Source organism: Kogia breviceps, chromosome 7, assembly GCF_026419965.1.
Source record: "Kogia breviceps isolate mKogBre1 chromosome 7, mKogBre1 haplotype 1, whole genome shotgun sequence".
In the NCBI taxonomy this organism is placed as follows: domain Eukaryota; kingdom Metazoa; phylum Chordata; class Mammalia; order Artiodactyla; family Physeteridae; genus Kogia; species Kogia breviceps.
The window spans coordinates 100,533,091-100,547,389 of record NC_081316.1 but is presented as its reverse complement, the minus strand read 5'-3'; the positions used below and the strand labels follow the sequence as shown (position 1 = coordinate 100,547,389).

At 38.4% G+C, this 14,299-nt stretch overlaps 1 protein-coding gene across 1 annotated transcript in view; it reads right to left on the bottom strand.

Annotated features, from left to right (window-relative positions):
- The window catches only part of POU2AF2 (POU class 2 homeobox associating factor 2), a 35,973-nt gene extending 23,016 nt beyond the window's left edge, over positions 1-12,957 (bottom strand). Inside the window, exons 1-2 of the mRNA XM_059069494.1 lie at positions 12,948-12,957; positions 5,096-5,205 (exon numbers count right to left, since the gene is read on the bottom strand). Coding sequence (XP_058925477.1) covers positions 5,096-5,205; positions 12,948-12,957 — 120 coding nt within the window. The remainder of the gene's footprint in view (positions 1-5,095; positions 5,206-12,947) is intronic.
- Between the last annotated feature and the right edge of the window lie 1,342 nt (positions 12,958-14,299).

Genomic DNA, 14,299 nt, shown 5'->3' with positions numbered 1-14,299 from the left:
TATGTATAATTCAAGGCTCATATGATCCAAATATATTTCCCACTTGGGATATTGCTCCTCAACATTTCCATCAGTTCAGATCTTCCAAGAACAACCAGAAATCGTCACTTGTTTTTCCTCATATTTATGTAGGATATTAACTTAAAATCACTTTCATATCTATTTCCTTATTGTTCCTCACTATAGCATTTTGATGAATGAGCAGAGCAGAATAGCTATGAGGGTGTCCATAAACCAGTAAAATCGATTAAATATCAGACCCTGATTGCTAAGCCCATTCTTAATTCCCCCCATATTGCAATGAACTCCCCCATTCCACTACTCAATTTTAACTCCAAATTTGGGTTACTGAGCTCTATTTCCTACTTAGCAAGTTTAGAATTTTTTCCCTCATGCAGTTGTTTTATATTCAATGATTTTAAATGAATGTTTATGATAGCTTGGGAAAAATTTGATTAGAAAGTTCAATAGCCTGCAAATTGTTCATTGAATTTCAAAACAATATGAAAAATTGTGGCTATTAGGCTTACTGCCTATTCTTATTTTTAATTTTACTATAGATAACTGAGAGCTCACTGAATTTTGTGATATTATTTAAAATTTTCAATGATAGGTTTTTATGGAATGTCATTGAAATAATGTAACTGAAAACAATGTAACATAAACTTACATCAAAAGTCTAAATACATATCTTTTGGTACCAGATGTTGGTGAGTGGCTCGTATTTTTAATGATCTGGTCGATAGTATAGTAAAGAATAACCCAGAAAAATTTGAAAAAGAAAGAGGAAACGATTATTTTAAAAGATATCCACGATAATAGTTGTGAAACCACAGGATTATGGTAAAATGCACACAGTGGTTTTAAGTCCAGTATTTGGTGAAAGTTTCTTTTGATGCAAGGGATTTTTTTCCCCTTCGGTTCCTACTGCAAAAATGTGAAAAACACTTCATGGTATCGAAAACAGATGTTCATGAGAGAAATTGTGGTAAAGATGAGTCAACATAACCCATGTAAACTTATTCAAGTGCTGTCATAAAGAACAGAGCAGCCATCTGGACATCAGATAGACACTTCCTAGAGAGTACTTATCTGGGAGATGTAGTTTTCATAATAACTGTGTATTATGAAATACACAGTTAGTATGAAAATACACAGCTGCTGGAAAAAACTACCACAACCTGGGTGGCTTAAAAAGACCAAAAGTTATTCTTTCTCTCCCCAGGGGCCTCGAGGGGAGAGTCCACTCTGCCTCTTCCAGCTTTGGTGGCTGCCTGCCTGCCTGCCTTCCTTGATAGGTGATATCTGCCTCCCTGGTCACGTGGCCTCTTCCTGTTTTGCGTGTCTCTCAAAACTCCCTCTTATAAATGTGGCACATATATACAATGGAATATTACTCAGCCATAAAAAGAAACAAAATTGAGTTATTTGTAGTGAGGTAGATGGATCTAGAGTCTGTCATACAGAGTGAAGTGAGTCAGAAAGAGAAAAACAAATACTGTATGCTAACACATATATACACTACCAAATATATAATAGATTGCTAGTGAGAATCAGCCGCATAGCACAGGGAGATCAGCTTGATGCTTCGTGACCATCTAGAGGGGTGGGATAGGGAGGGTGGGAGGGAGACGCGAGAGGGAGGAGATATGGGGATATATGTATATGTATAGCTGATTCACTTTGTTATAAAGCAGAAACTAACACACCATGGTAGAGCAATTATACTCCAATAAGGATGTTAAAAAAAACCCCATAAAAACAAAAAACCCACAATTCTTCCACATTAAAAAAAAAAAGAGTACATGGGATTGCATTTAAGGATCACCTCTTCCAGGGTAAGTGGAAGATCCATCTAAGATCCTTAACTTAATCACATATTTTGCCATTTAAGTCGACATTCACATGTTTCAAGGATTTGATGTAGCATCTTTGGGGGTCCAGTTTTTGGTTTAGGGCAATATCTATGGTAAAACAGTGTGGTAGGGCCTTCAATCTCCTCAAGTTATCCTTTGACTGGTTATTACCCATGTTATCAGTAGCAAATTTTGAACACATCTAAGGATGGCTTTCCAATCTAAACTTACCCAAGATATCAGACTCATTGTCACCTAGTGAACTGGGATGAAAAAGGGTAGGGAGTGTCAGTATCCCTCATGCCATTAGAGCCCTGTAAGTGCTGCCAGTAATGTGATTCTCCCTGATTCCTGTTCATTGAGATGTGTTTGCCACAGGGACAGAAAAAGTCCTTGAGAGTCAGTGATTAATTAATATGATGTCTTTCCTGGGATTTTCTAGAATAGTAGTTGAGATGAAAGAAGTAGACAGTAAAATCAATTCATAGAGATACCCAAAGTCCAAATAGCCATGTAATGGGACTATATGCATTTAATTACCCAAATTTAAAAGGTCTTTGAAATGAGGGTGAGAGTAAGATACTAGCAGTGAGACACTGAATAATATGTGAGAACAGGAAGTTAGGGATGAGTTCATACTGCCTGTGTACCTGATGCCTGAGAAGAACAACCATAGTTAGGGCCGGTTCGCACCTTTCCAGTCCTTTCTATATGATGATATTTTCTTATGCCTTCATTTCCTTTGTTTGCATGTGCTGTGGTCTGAATGTTTGTGTCCTCCCCAAAATGACGTTGAAATCCTAAGGCCCCATGTGATTGTATTAGGAGGTGGGGCCTTTGGGAGGCAATTGGGTCATGAAGGTGGAACACTCATGAATGGGATTGGTGCCTTTAGAAAAGGGCTCTAGAGAGCTCCGTATGCCCTCCCATCATGTGAGGATACAGTGAGAATTCTGCAACCCAGAAAAGGGCCTTCACAAGAACCTGACCATGTTGGCAACCTGAACTTGGATATCAAGCCCCCAGAACTGTGAGAAATAAATGTATGCTGTTTATAAACCACCCTGTCTGTGGTATTTTGTGATGACAGCCCAAACAGATGAAGACAGCATGAATCAGAAATGATTCTACTCCAGTCCACATTGATTTTTCCCTTTAGAAGCGATATGGAATTGGCAGTCAGAAGACCTGCCACTTGCTAACTGCAACTTGTAAACAATCCCTTCCCTTCTTTTGTTCTCAACTTTTTCATCTGTAAGTTGGAGAACGATGTCAACATCAATCTCATAGGAGTAGTATGTCTATCGAATGAGATAACACACAGGAAGTGCACTTTAAACTGTGCTTATGTAAATAGTATTCCAATCTTCATAACACATGGCTATGCTGCCTGGTCTTTTATCTTCAGCATTCAGTGTAGTGCTTGGTTATATGGTCTCGTATTTTTTAAATGTATAAGTGTTTTCCTTTCCACTAGGTTATGTGTTGTTTAATGGCACAGACCATGTATCACATGTTTCCTGTACCCACTTTTGTATAACATTTGCAGTGTCACTGGGCCAGTAGCAATAGCTCAGCAATTTCTAATCTGGGTAGAGATAAGAATCTTGGTTATGTGTGGGGTTTTGACAGTTGCTCTTTGCTGTGTGGTAAAGTTCTCATATTATGATGTGCAAAGAAATCACCCAAGGAGCTTGTTAAGAATGACCATTCCCTGGCCCCAGACCAATAACTCTATGTTAGTAGACATGGAACAGGGACCAGGAATTTGCATTTTAAAATTAAATCAAATAATATGACTTATTGTTAATTATGTTTATAGTGTTATATCTTTTAAAAAGTAAAAGCATCAAAAAATAGAGAAAAGACACTCTTCAATAGTCACAGAGCTTAAGTAAGAAATCATGTTAGGTAATTTTTAAATAAAAAAAATATTTCCATCCACCATTTGGATAGGTGCCTCTTTGTCTTGTTATATAATTCCATCTGGCACAGTACCCTATCACTGTATGTGTGTATGGATGATGTTGCCGAGGAGGGAATTATAGCCTCACATGGGGCAGATAGACTCTGTTCCTTGACTGTGGAGTTATCCTCATTGCGTCTCTTGTCTTCCCAACTGACAGTATGCCTGGAACTTTTGCAAGTTTCACAATTCTACCTATAGTAGTGGCCAAGCAATCCACGTTACATCCATGCTGCTATGGTTCACTTAGAGTAGACTGAATTCTCTGTCTCTTTCTTTTTTCCTCTCTCTCTTTCTCTCAAGAGACTAGATTTTTATGTATGTTTTTAACTCATATTCCAGATGATTCTGAAGAAGGATGAGGTGAAACACGGCACTAGGAGCAGACAAGGAGCCAATTATTCAGATTTCTCTTTATCAACTAAACTCCATTTGTTGAACTAGAAGAGAGGGGGTGGTGTGAAAGAAAGGAAGCCAAAAAAATGTGCAAATAAAGGATGCTCTTGGATGGGAGGAAATTGAATCTGGAGTTGGTTCATTTGAAACAAGTCCCAGAAGTTTGACTTTGGAGCAGTGTTGAATATGGTGCTGACGTTCTGGGCAGAACACACTGGATGAAGCAGTTCCCACTGTGTACCAGCCCCTGTGCTCAGTGCTGTATGTAGTCACCTCCTTTTTTCCTGGTCATCTGCTCTCGTGTCTTGCCCCCAGCAATGCAGGTGAGTAATTATATACACAACTTGATAGCCAACTGCTATTTCCATTCAGGAATCATTATTGGAGATTTGGGTGTAACTACTTAAACATTTTAGGTATAGAGCAGAGCTATTTATAAAGACAAGGATGTCAGATAGAGATTTTAGACTTAAGACAACTCCTACTAAGATTTTTAAATCTGATTTTGCATGTTACAGAGAAGATGTTTAGAAATTGTCTCTATCAGATTTAGAATAACATGTGGATGAAAGTCAGCATTATTCCCACCAACTGAGCCTTTGGTAGTTCATGACTGGCAGAAATGAAAAAGTCAGGACTCATCATCATTTCATATCCACTAGCTGAAGTCGCCAGCCAATAAGTTCACAGAGCTCTTGGAATACATGCTTATAGATTAATTAAATAGTGTGTGCCAGTTAAAGGGGGGCTTTTCTGTGGAGAATATCAGACTCAAGAGGTGAGAGATTGGTGAGAAGATAAAGGGAGAGGGGAGATCATTAACCTTAATAGTACTTAAACCCCCAAAGACTTCAGAATGTATTCAACTGAGACTTACATTAAATCTTGAGTTACTTGTCTGCTTAGATCGTTTTTCTGCCAGCAGATCTTTGACTGTGTGCTTCACTCTCACGCCTTGATATACTCGTTTGCTGTAGTCTCCTGGGACTTAAGCAAATGGAATAGTAACAATCAAATGTGGATACTATAAGTAGGTTAACTTGTCCAGGGCTAATATTGTGATGCTATTTTCTCATTAGAATGATAGACTTGAATTTGAAGTGGCTTCAACACAGGTCATTTGGTCCTATCTCCTGGTCCTTGACAGAAACTGATCCAAGCTAAGTGAAAGGAACACTATTCCATCTTTTAAGTATTAGCCACTGACTTGGGAAAAATCACAATTTCTCAACCCTGTTTTCTTCATCTGTAAAATGGGTATAATAATTTCTCTGAAACTGACTGCAGAGTTATATAAGATATGCATATGAAAATGTTGTGAAAAGTACCAAGTTAAATACAAAATTCCTGTACAAAATGAAGGAGAGGAAAAAAAAACTAGGTTCCAAGACAATTTATTATTCAATTCAAATAAAGCCACATGCAACCTGATTTCAGCACAACAAAATTATTGACTGATCCTTTGGGTCTTATTTTGACAGGATTTTGTCTATATATCTTTTAATTAAAGAGGCTTAAGTATCTCTTTCAAATCAGCCTCAAATTTAAAGCTAAATGGTCTTAATATTTGTTCCAAAGGAATCTAAGTGTTGCTCTTAGAATTGTGTGTGATGCCTTAGTTTTTGGGAAAAGCCTGAGGCTACATTTATTCATCGATAATTTATTGAGAATTTTTTATGTGTCAGGCATTGTTTCAGAGCTGGGAATACAAAAGAACATGGCATCTAGTGGAAGGAGAGAAATATTTAAAAATAATTATAATGCAAATGTGCAAAGTACAACAAAAAGTATGCCTGAATAGAATACTCAGAAAAACACAGAACGTGTCAATTTCTCTTGAGGGTGGGGAAGGAGTTAGGGAAGGCAATGTGATAGCAGAGGTAAGCAGTGTGTATGATGGTAAATGGGTAAGAACATTCCAGGTATAGAGAGCAGCATGGATAAAGTCCTGAAGGTAAGAACAGAAGGAGGGAGAAACAGCCTGGGGAAAGGAAATGATCAGGGTGCAGTCATGAAGTTTTTTGTAGGCGAAGGAGTTTGGACTTCATCCTGTGTGCAGTGACCCATTGGAGGTTTCCAAGCATGGTAGCAGTGTGGTTAGATTTACATTTTAGACAGACTTTTCTAGCAGCTGTATGAGGGTGGATTTAGATTTAAGAATCACAAAGCCATAGGGAGAACAGTCAGGAGGATTCTAGGATAATTCAGGCAAGAGATAGTGGGGTCTGAGTTGTGGTTGATAGGAAGGCAAGGAGAGGACAGATTTGGAAATTATTTAGACGTAGGAGGGAAAGGAGAGGGTAGATTCAAGGCTGATTCTCAGGCTTCCACCATGGGATTGGCCTGGGTATATAAGTTTCAGAGCCATCATAATGTTTATCGTAAGGAAACCAGGAAAAAGAATGAACGCTCTTGGAATGTTTGAAAGGTAGAGTCATAACAATGGCACTCATGGAAAACTTATGCATCTGGCATATTGGGATAAATAGACCAGGCTATTCTCAACAGCTGAGATCAATATCCTGGGAACTCCTACAATGTTGATTCCTGACACACTGGTTGGGAAGCTCTGGACTAGATGGTTAAAGACAGAAGCCTGGGGAACATCCACATTTGAAGGGTTGTCTGAGGAGAAGGAGAAAACCCTAATGAAGAAGAAATGGTTGGAGAAGAACCAGAGAAAAACAGGGGAATGAGGCATCACAGAATTCAAGGGAAGGGGTTTCAAGAAAGAAGGAAAAAGAGTGAGATACAGCAGAATTGTTCAGGAAGATAAGGACAACAAAGCATCCATTGCTTTCAATTCAGTGGTTGGTGTTGTCTTAGCAAGAGCAATTTTGGAAGCATTATCTAGAAGCCAGGTGATAATGTCAAGGGCAGAGGTGGAGACAGGGAAGGAGACTATTTCTTCTTGAAGTTTGAATGAGGAAGGGAAGCAAGAGATTGGATGATCATTGGAGACAATTATAGGGACAAGGAGAGGTTTGCTTATGTTTTTATATATATTTAATGAATTCGTGGATAGGAGATATTTGAGGATATTTGAACAGGAAGAGGGAGGGACTGAAGATTTAGGGAAGAGGGAGAAAATGATGAAAGGAGATCTTGAAGAGGGAGAGAGAAATTGGGGGCAAGGACACAAGTTGGCTCTCAACCTTTGAGCCCGGAATAAAGAAGGGCAGGGGAGGGGTGGTGGCCCGGTGGTATGGTCAGTGACTAAGACATCTCTAGTGCCCTTTCCAGCAGCCTGGAGTAGGAGAGAGACTCAGGCACTAAAGCTCAGAACAAGGCAGGAGTCAAAACCAGACAGAAAAGTCCAAGTGAGAATAGACACCAGTGATCCTCAGAGGGTGAATCTTGGGCCAAGAACACTAGCATCAGCCAGGAATGTGTTAAAAATGCAGATTTTCAGGTCCTGCTCCAGACGTATTGAATCAGAAACTTTAGGGGTGGGCCCAGCAATTGTGTTTTAACAAGTCCTTTAGGTGATTCTGATGTTCTCTGAAGTTTGAGAACCAAAGATATACATAAGAGTAGGGACTTTATAAGTTTCCTGTGGAAGTGAGGGCCAACTCTAACCTAGGCCTTCCTAGCTGGCTGATTGATGGTGGGTGTGGACTTAGGTCTGAGAAGGAGATTGGGGTGGACGTTGAAGAGGTCCAGTTGCCCAGTCCCAAAGGTTGATCCTTTGTGTGTTTGCAGACAGTCTTGGTTTCACTTTTTCCAAAGCGCTTTTTAATTGGTGGTTTCAATCTGAATTATTCATTTATGCTTTATGTGTGTGCCAAAAAGCCTAGAGGAAATATACCTATTCTAAATAAGTTTCACAAATAACCACATGGTGACTAATGGATAAAGTTCATGAGATGGCAAATAAGCAGATCAAAACTTCTGAAGTTTTGCCATAAAACAATCAGTCTTATGTACCAGTTGGCACTGCCTCTAGTGCAAAATGTGGGGCTATATGCCACAGGGGATGCAAAATAAGTTACAGAACATATAACAGGTGACCTTAAAAACATCTTTTAGTGAGAGAAATAAGACATTCACATGTGAAGGATTAAGGGAGGGGGAAGAGTATACTTTGGTTTGTTGATGAAAATTTTGTGGAAAGGGATGGGATTTAGTCTGGATTCAGACAGATGTGGATAGGTTAGAAGGAGGGAGAAAGGCCTTGTAGACATTAGGCATGGCATGAGCAAAAGCAGAGGTCAGAAAGAGCAAGGCATGTGTAGGAAGGGAAAGGAATGAGGGTAATTGGAGTTAATGGATTTAAATGTCATCAATATATAGATGAAGTTCAGATGGATATCCCTAGACCAGACCTGCCCTGGACTTTAGACTTGGATGTCCATCTTCACTTCGATGTCTAGTAGACATTTCAAACTCCACATGTCCAAATCTGAACTCTGTCCTTCCCTCTATATTTGCTTTTCCGAAACCTTCCTATTCGTCGATGGCAACTCCATCCTTCTGGTTGCCCAGCCCCAAAGCTATAAAGTCATTCTTAGTTCCTCTCTTTTCTCTCATATTTCACAACCCATCCTCTAGGAGTTGCTGATGGTGCCACCTGTAAAATAGAGCCAGAATCTGCTGACTTTTCTCCAGCTCCACTGCTGATATCCAGGTAAAATCGACTGTCATCTCTCATGTAGATACTGCCGTAGCCTTCCAACTGATCTCTTTGCTTCCACTCTTCCCCCATCCCCAGTGTATCTCAACACAGCAGTCAAGGTGATTCTTTCGAAAAGAAAGTCCAATTGCCTCACTCCTCTTCTCAATCCCATACAATGGCTCCCCATTTAACTCAGGGTAAAAGCCAAAGTCCTTACAATGGTCTTACATAACCTTGTTCCACGACACCTCTGATCTCATCTCATAACATTCTATTGTACTCCAGCCAGTCTCTGAAATGCATCAACCACACCACTTCTGCCTTAGGACTTTGCATTGGCTGTCCACTCTATCTGGAATATTCTTCCTCCAGTTATCCACATGACTAAATGCCCTTGTCTCCTTCAAAATTTGGCTCAAAAATAATTTTCTCAATGAGAACATATTTAAAGTTACACCTTCCCATAAAACATCTCTATTCCTCTTTACCCTATTCTACTTTTTCTTTCTATGTAGTACTTGTCATGTTATAATGTCCTATATAATTTCCTTATTTATTAAGTTTATTGTTTATTGCCTGTTTCTTCCTTGCTAGAATGTAAGTTCCATGAGGGTAGGAATCTTTGCTTGTTTTTACTCACTGAAACATCTTAAGTGCCAATGTCTAGAGCAGTGCCTGGCACTTAGTAGGCCTTCAGTAAATATTTGCTGAAAGTATCCATTTTTTTGGTTGAGAATAATGGAAATGCTGAAGATCTTGAAAACCAGGCTGTAAAAATTTATACTTTATGTTGTAGGTGATGGAAACCACTAATATTTTTGACCAGGGCTATATTATGACTTTTCTTATTTAAGAAGATTTGGAATTTTTTTTGGAAGATTAATCTGAGGGCACATCTTAGGATGGGTTGAGGTTGAGGAAGTAGAGAGGATGGAAAATGATAAAACAGTGGGAAGCTAACCAGAAACATTGGAAATGACAAGGGAAGGGCAGATTTAAGGAATTTTAAATGTCTCTTTCAAAAGAACACAAACACACACACACAATAAAAAAGACTACCGTGATTAAGAAGAGAAATCAAGGAGGCAAGGAAGAGGGTTGGTTTTCATGTGGAAAGAAGAGTTCAGTTTTGAATATGCTGACTTTGAGGTTGTGGTGGCTTAATCAAGTGAAATCATCCTATAGATAGACGAGAACTTTGACCAGGGTTAGAACTGTACATCTAAGAAACATCTATAAAACTATGATAACTAGAGCTATGGAAATAAAGTTCTCCAAGGAAGATTTTGTAGCAGAAAGGAGTAGAAACCTTGGGAAAAGGCTATAGTTCTGATGCCGAGGGAAAGAAATGGGCCAGGGAAGGTCAGGGCAGAAGTGGGGAGGAGGGGGCAGAGATGTAGGTATGTGACACAGCAGAGTGGTAGCAACAGGGAAATGAAGGAAAGAGGGAGTGTAGAGAAAGAGGAATAATGGTGGAGGGGGAAAGGCCTTGTAGACATTAGGCAGGGAGAAAGGGGTGGTGTCAAGTATCCGGCACTTGGTAGGTGCTCAGTAAATACTTGTGGGGTAAAGAAAGTGCCTTAGAAAATTTGAGGAAAATGAAGACATAGAAATACCATAGGGTTTGGAAAACCGGAGATCTTTAGAATGTGGGAGAGAGCAGTTTCATAAGAGGTGGGGAAGAAACCCTTTCTCTGGGGCTTCAGCATGGGTGGTAAGAAAACAGGGACAATGGAGATAAACCAGGCTCTGAAGTAGATACAAAAAAGCAAATGTATTTTACACAGCATATAAGGTGGATTAAAATACATTTTAACTAAGAGATGGAACCTAGTAAAAATTCTTTAAACTATTACCTGGATTATTCTTCCTATTTTTGGGAATTCTGAAAGTTCCTTAACCGACCCTATCCTCCTTTTTTAAAGAGGAGTGATATTTAGAGTTTAAAAATGTTGCTAGTATTCCTACTTCCAAATGTATTTCCCCTTGTGCACTGTCTACTTAAAGAATCCACACCTGCATAAACGAGGAGATGCTTAAGAGTTTTTATTCAAATACCCTAGATACAAACTTGCATTCAGATCACTTGTTGAGAAAACAAAGACATGTGTTTCCAGAGAGAAAGCACAAGCAAATTTATTAATAAGAGTCCATTTATCCTTTCGAATTTGGGAAAAAAAATTCATGCTGTCATATCATGCCTGTGTACACACAGCAAACTGTCTCAGTCATGCCCTCTCCACATTCCTGTTCACTTTGAAGAAGAATTTGGCCCACAGTAGATTTAATGATGCTGTTGCCTTAATGTTATTTCTGAAAATTACATCTTTTCTCCATCAAATCAAACTCATACATTCTGAAATTGGCTATTTAAAATGTAGGCGATTCCTCAACTGTTTTTAGTTATGGAATATCAGATATATTTATGACATTTGAAGTACCTTATTTTACTACTTTTCATGACAGTCTCTGTAGTACATTTTCTTGCTTTTAAATTCTTTAGAGTCTCTGAGCAGGTTCTTGTTACATAAGGTAAGGGAATAAAGAGACAGTTCAAAACAACAAAAAAAGAGTAAAACAAAAAAAAATCCCATAACTTTAGAAAACATTTCATATTTTGAGTTACGTCATTAGACAATGGTAAAATTAAGATAATAGCTGATGTCTCTCTGAATTACGGTCCCTCATGGTATGAAATACAGGCACACTCTCACTTAAGAAAGAGCAGAATAAACATCCTGGATTATTGGTGAACAGCATCCACGTTTGTTCCATTTCTCTGCCCACCAGGGAAGTGCCAAGAATGAGGTCCTGGACAGGCCAGTGGCAATACAGTGCTTTGGCCCACCGCCTGGCTCAGGTGCCAGCCTTGAGGCTGTAGGTACCCCTCTCCTTACCCCACCAACCCAGCTCAGCCTGTCTTGCTGAGGCTGAGAACCCTCTCCCCAAGAGGAGGCAGATCCCCACGTAGGAGTATAGTGCTTGATCTATGCCCACTAGATGCTCAGCATTTGTGGTTCCACTTTTGATCTGGGGAGATGATATTACTAGTTTTATTATGCGAAGCCTCTAGGAGAACACAAGGAAAGACGAGTTCAGCAATTAATCTTGAAATGTTCAATATATGAATATATACTACTTAGGAAATTTTATGCTGGAAATAAAGACTGAAACTTTTAAAGAAGTGGGGCTAAACTAGTTAACACGTGAGGATTTTCTCGCAGTTTGGTTTGCCCATACCATAGTCATCCACAAGCCCCTCCCAATAGCCAGCCCCCTCTTTCACTTTTTAAGCCTCAGAGCTGGATCCAAAAAGTTAGCACTTCTGTCAATAACTAGTTCCATACTGCAGAAGATAGATGCTCTTATGGCTCTTTTTATCTTTGAGGAGCTGTGGTGTTTTAAAAAATATTTACTTTTCTTTCAGGCTACTTTACAAAGTGTTTAAAGAATATTTCTTCTGTCATCACTTATTAACATTAAAAATGCTAACTTTTGAATCTAAAATTTGTTCCTGAAAGGGGTTTACTCTATGTTGACACTAACATTTGTATCCTCAGTGAACACACTGAGAAAGATCTATATATAGTTTGAATTCATGAAATAACAGCCCTTCCTTACCGTGTGTATGTGGAAAGTCCTTCATCCTTAATCTTAAAAGCAAGATGCATGAATAAAAGATATTTCAATTTCTATATAAATGTGGATTCTTCTCCTGCACTTTCTTTATAATTGAGGGTTTACTAGAAGTTGTTACCTTTAACATAAAATTTGGCTACACTGGAAAAGAATGCTTTAATATCCAAGTTCTCATTTTATAAAAATAATGTTCAATGGAATTGATCTTTCAGAAAACGTACCTCCATGAACTTGAAACAGCAAAATAAATCCAACAATTAGTAATTAAATGCAACAGAATTATGAAAATGTTACCAAGAGTTCAAAGCTGTTGGTCTCTGGTCTGTGTTTTTATACTTTTACTCTATATGTTCTAGCTGGAGTTAGGGATATTTATTCTTGTCCTTTGCTTTATGTTATGCATTTGTGATGTTAAAAATAAACATTAGGATTATTAAAGTTTTAAAAAAGTTTTAAATAGTTGATATTGACTCACCACTTTCCATTCTGGATGGTTCTGGTGAATTTCCTTCTTAATGGCAATGTAGGACTTCTGGTGAATGGTGTATTTTGCTTGATCCTCCTGGAAAGGTCAGCCTGATCCTGATGGGAAAGGATTCTGTACACAGTAGTGATGCTTCTGAAATGACTTGCTTTAGATTTGATTAAATGCAAATCCTTTTGTGTCTGTTTCTCAACAATTTGCATGCTCAATGTAGACTATATATGAAGGTACCTTTTTCCTCCCCAAGAGGATTTTTAGTCAGTAACAATGAGTTTCCATTGGGAACAAACTCTCTTGAACGTTTATTATGGAAACAAGGAATCCATTATTTGCTTTATGTATAGCAGTGGCATTTTCTATCCTTTTAATATAGAGTTAGGTTTTAAAAAATAGTACTTATGAAAAAGCCATATTTCCCAGTAGGAAATATAGGTACTATGCTGTTAATACTGTAATTATGAGTACACGATTTTTAAAAGCTAGGCTATCTTTCAGATAAAGATAGAATTCAGAAAGGTTTTTTATTTAGGGATAAAAAACAAAATGAATGTCACTTTAATACAATAGGATATCCTTTTTATTATATATAAACATCAATATATGATCTATAGCAGAGGTTCCTAAACCTGGCAGTACATCAAAATCACCAGTGGAGCTTGTTAAAAATAACTTTGCCCAGCCCCCAGCCAATTCTAATTCAGAATCTTTTGAAGTAGAGGCCCAGATAGCTATATTTTAAAACAAACTTTATGATTTTTTTAAAAAAGGGTCTTTTTTGATGCACAATCAGTGTGAACTCCCTTAGATCATAATTTAAAGAAACCAAATTTGAGGTACTTTCTGATATTTCCATCATTTATCTTAACCAACTATTGCTGCTTAAGCTAATTTTGGTTTTGTCTTCCAGTCTTTTTTTTTTAACATCTTTATTGGAATATAATTGCTTTACAATGGTGTGCTCCGAGTCTTTTAAATTAATCAATTATTTATTTATTTTTGGTTGTGTTGGGTCTTCGATGCTGTGCATGAGCTTTCTCTAGTTGCTTCAAGTGGGGGCTACTCTTCGTTGCGGTGCACGGGCTTCTCATTGTGGTGGCTTCTCTTGTTGCAGAGCACGGGCTCTAGGTGCGTGGGCTTCAGTAGTTGTGGCGCATGGGCTTAGTTGCTCCACGGCACGTGGGAACTTCCTGGACCAGGGATCGAACACCAGTCCCCCACATTGGCAGGCAGATTCTTTTTTTTTTTATACAATTTTTAAAGGTTATACTCCATTTACATATATTACAAAATATTTACTTTATTCCCCCCCCCCCTTTTTTTTTTGCTGTTAGTAAGATTTTTTT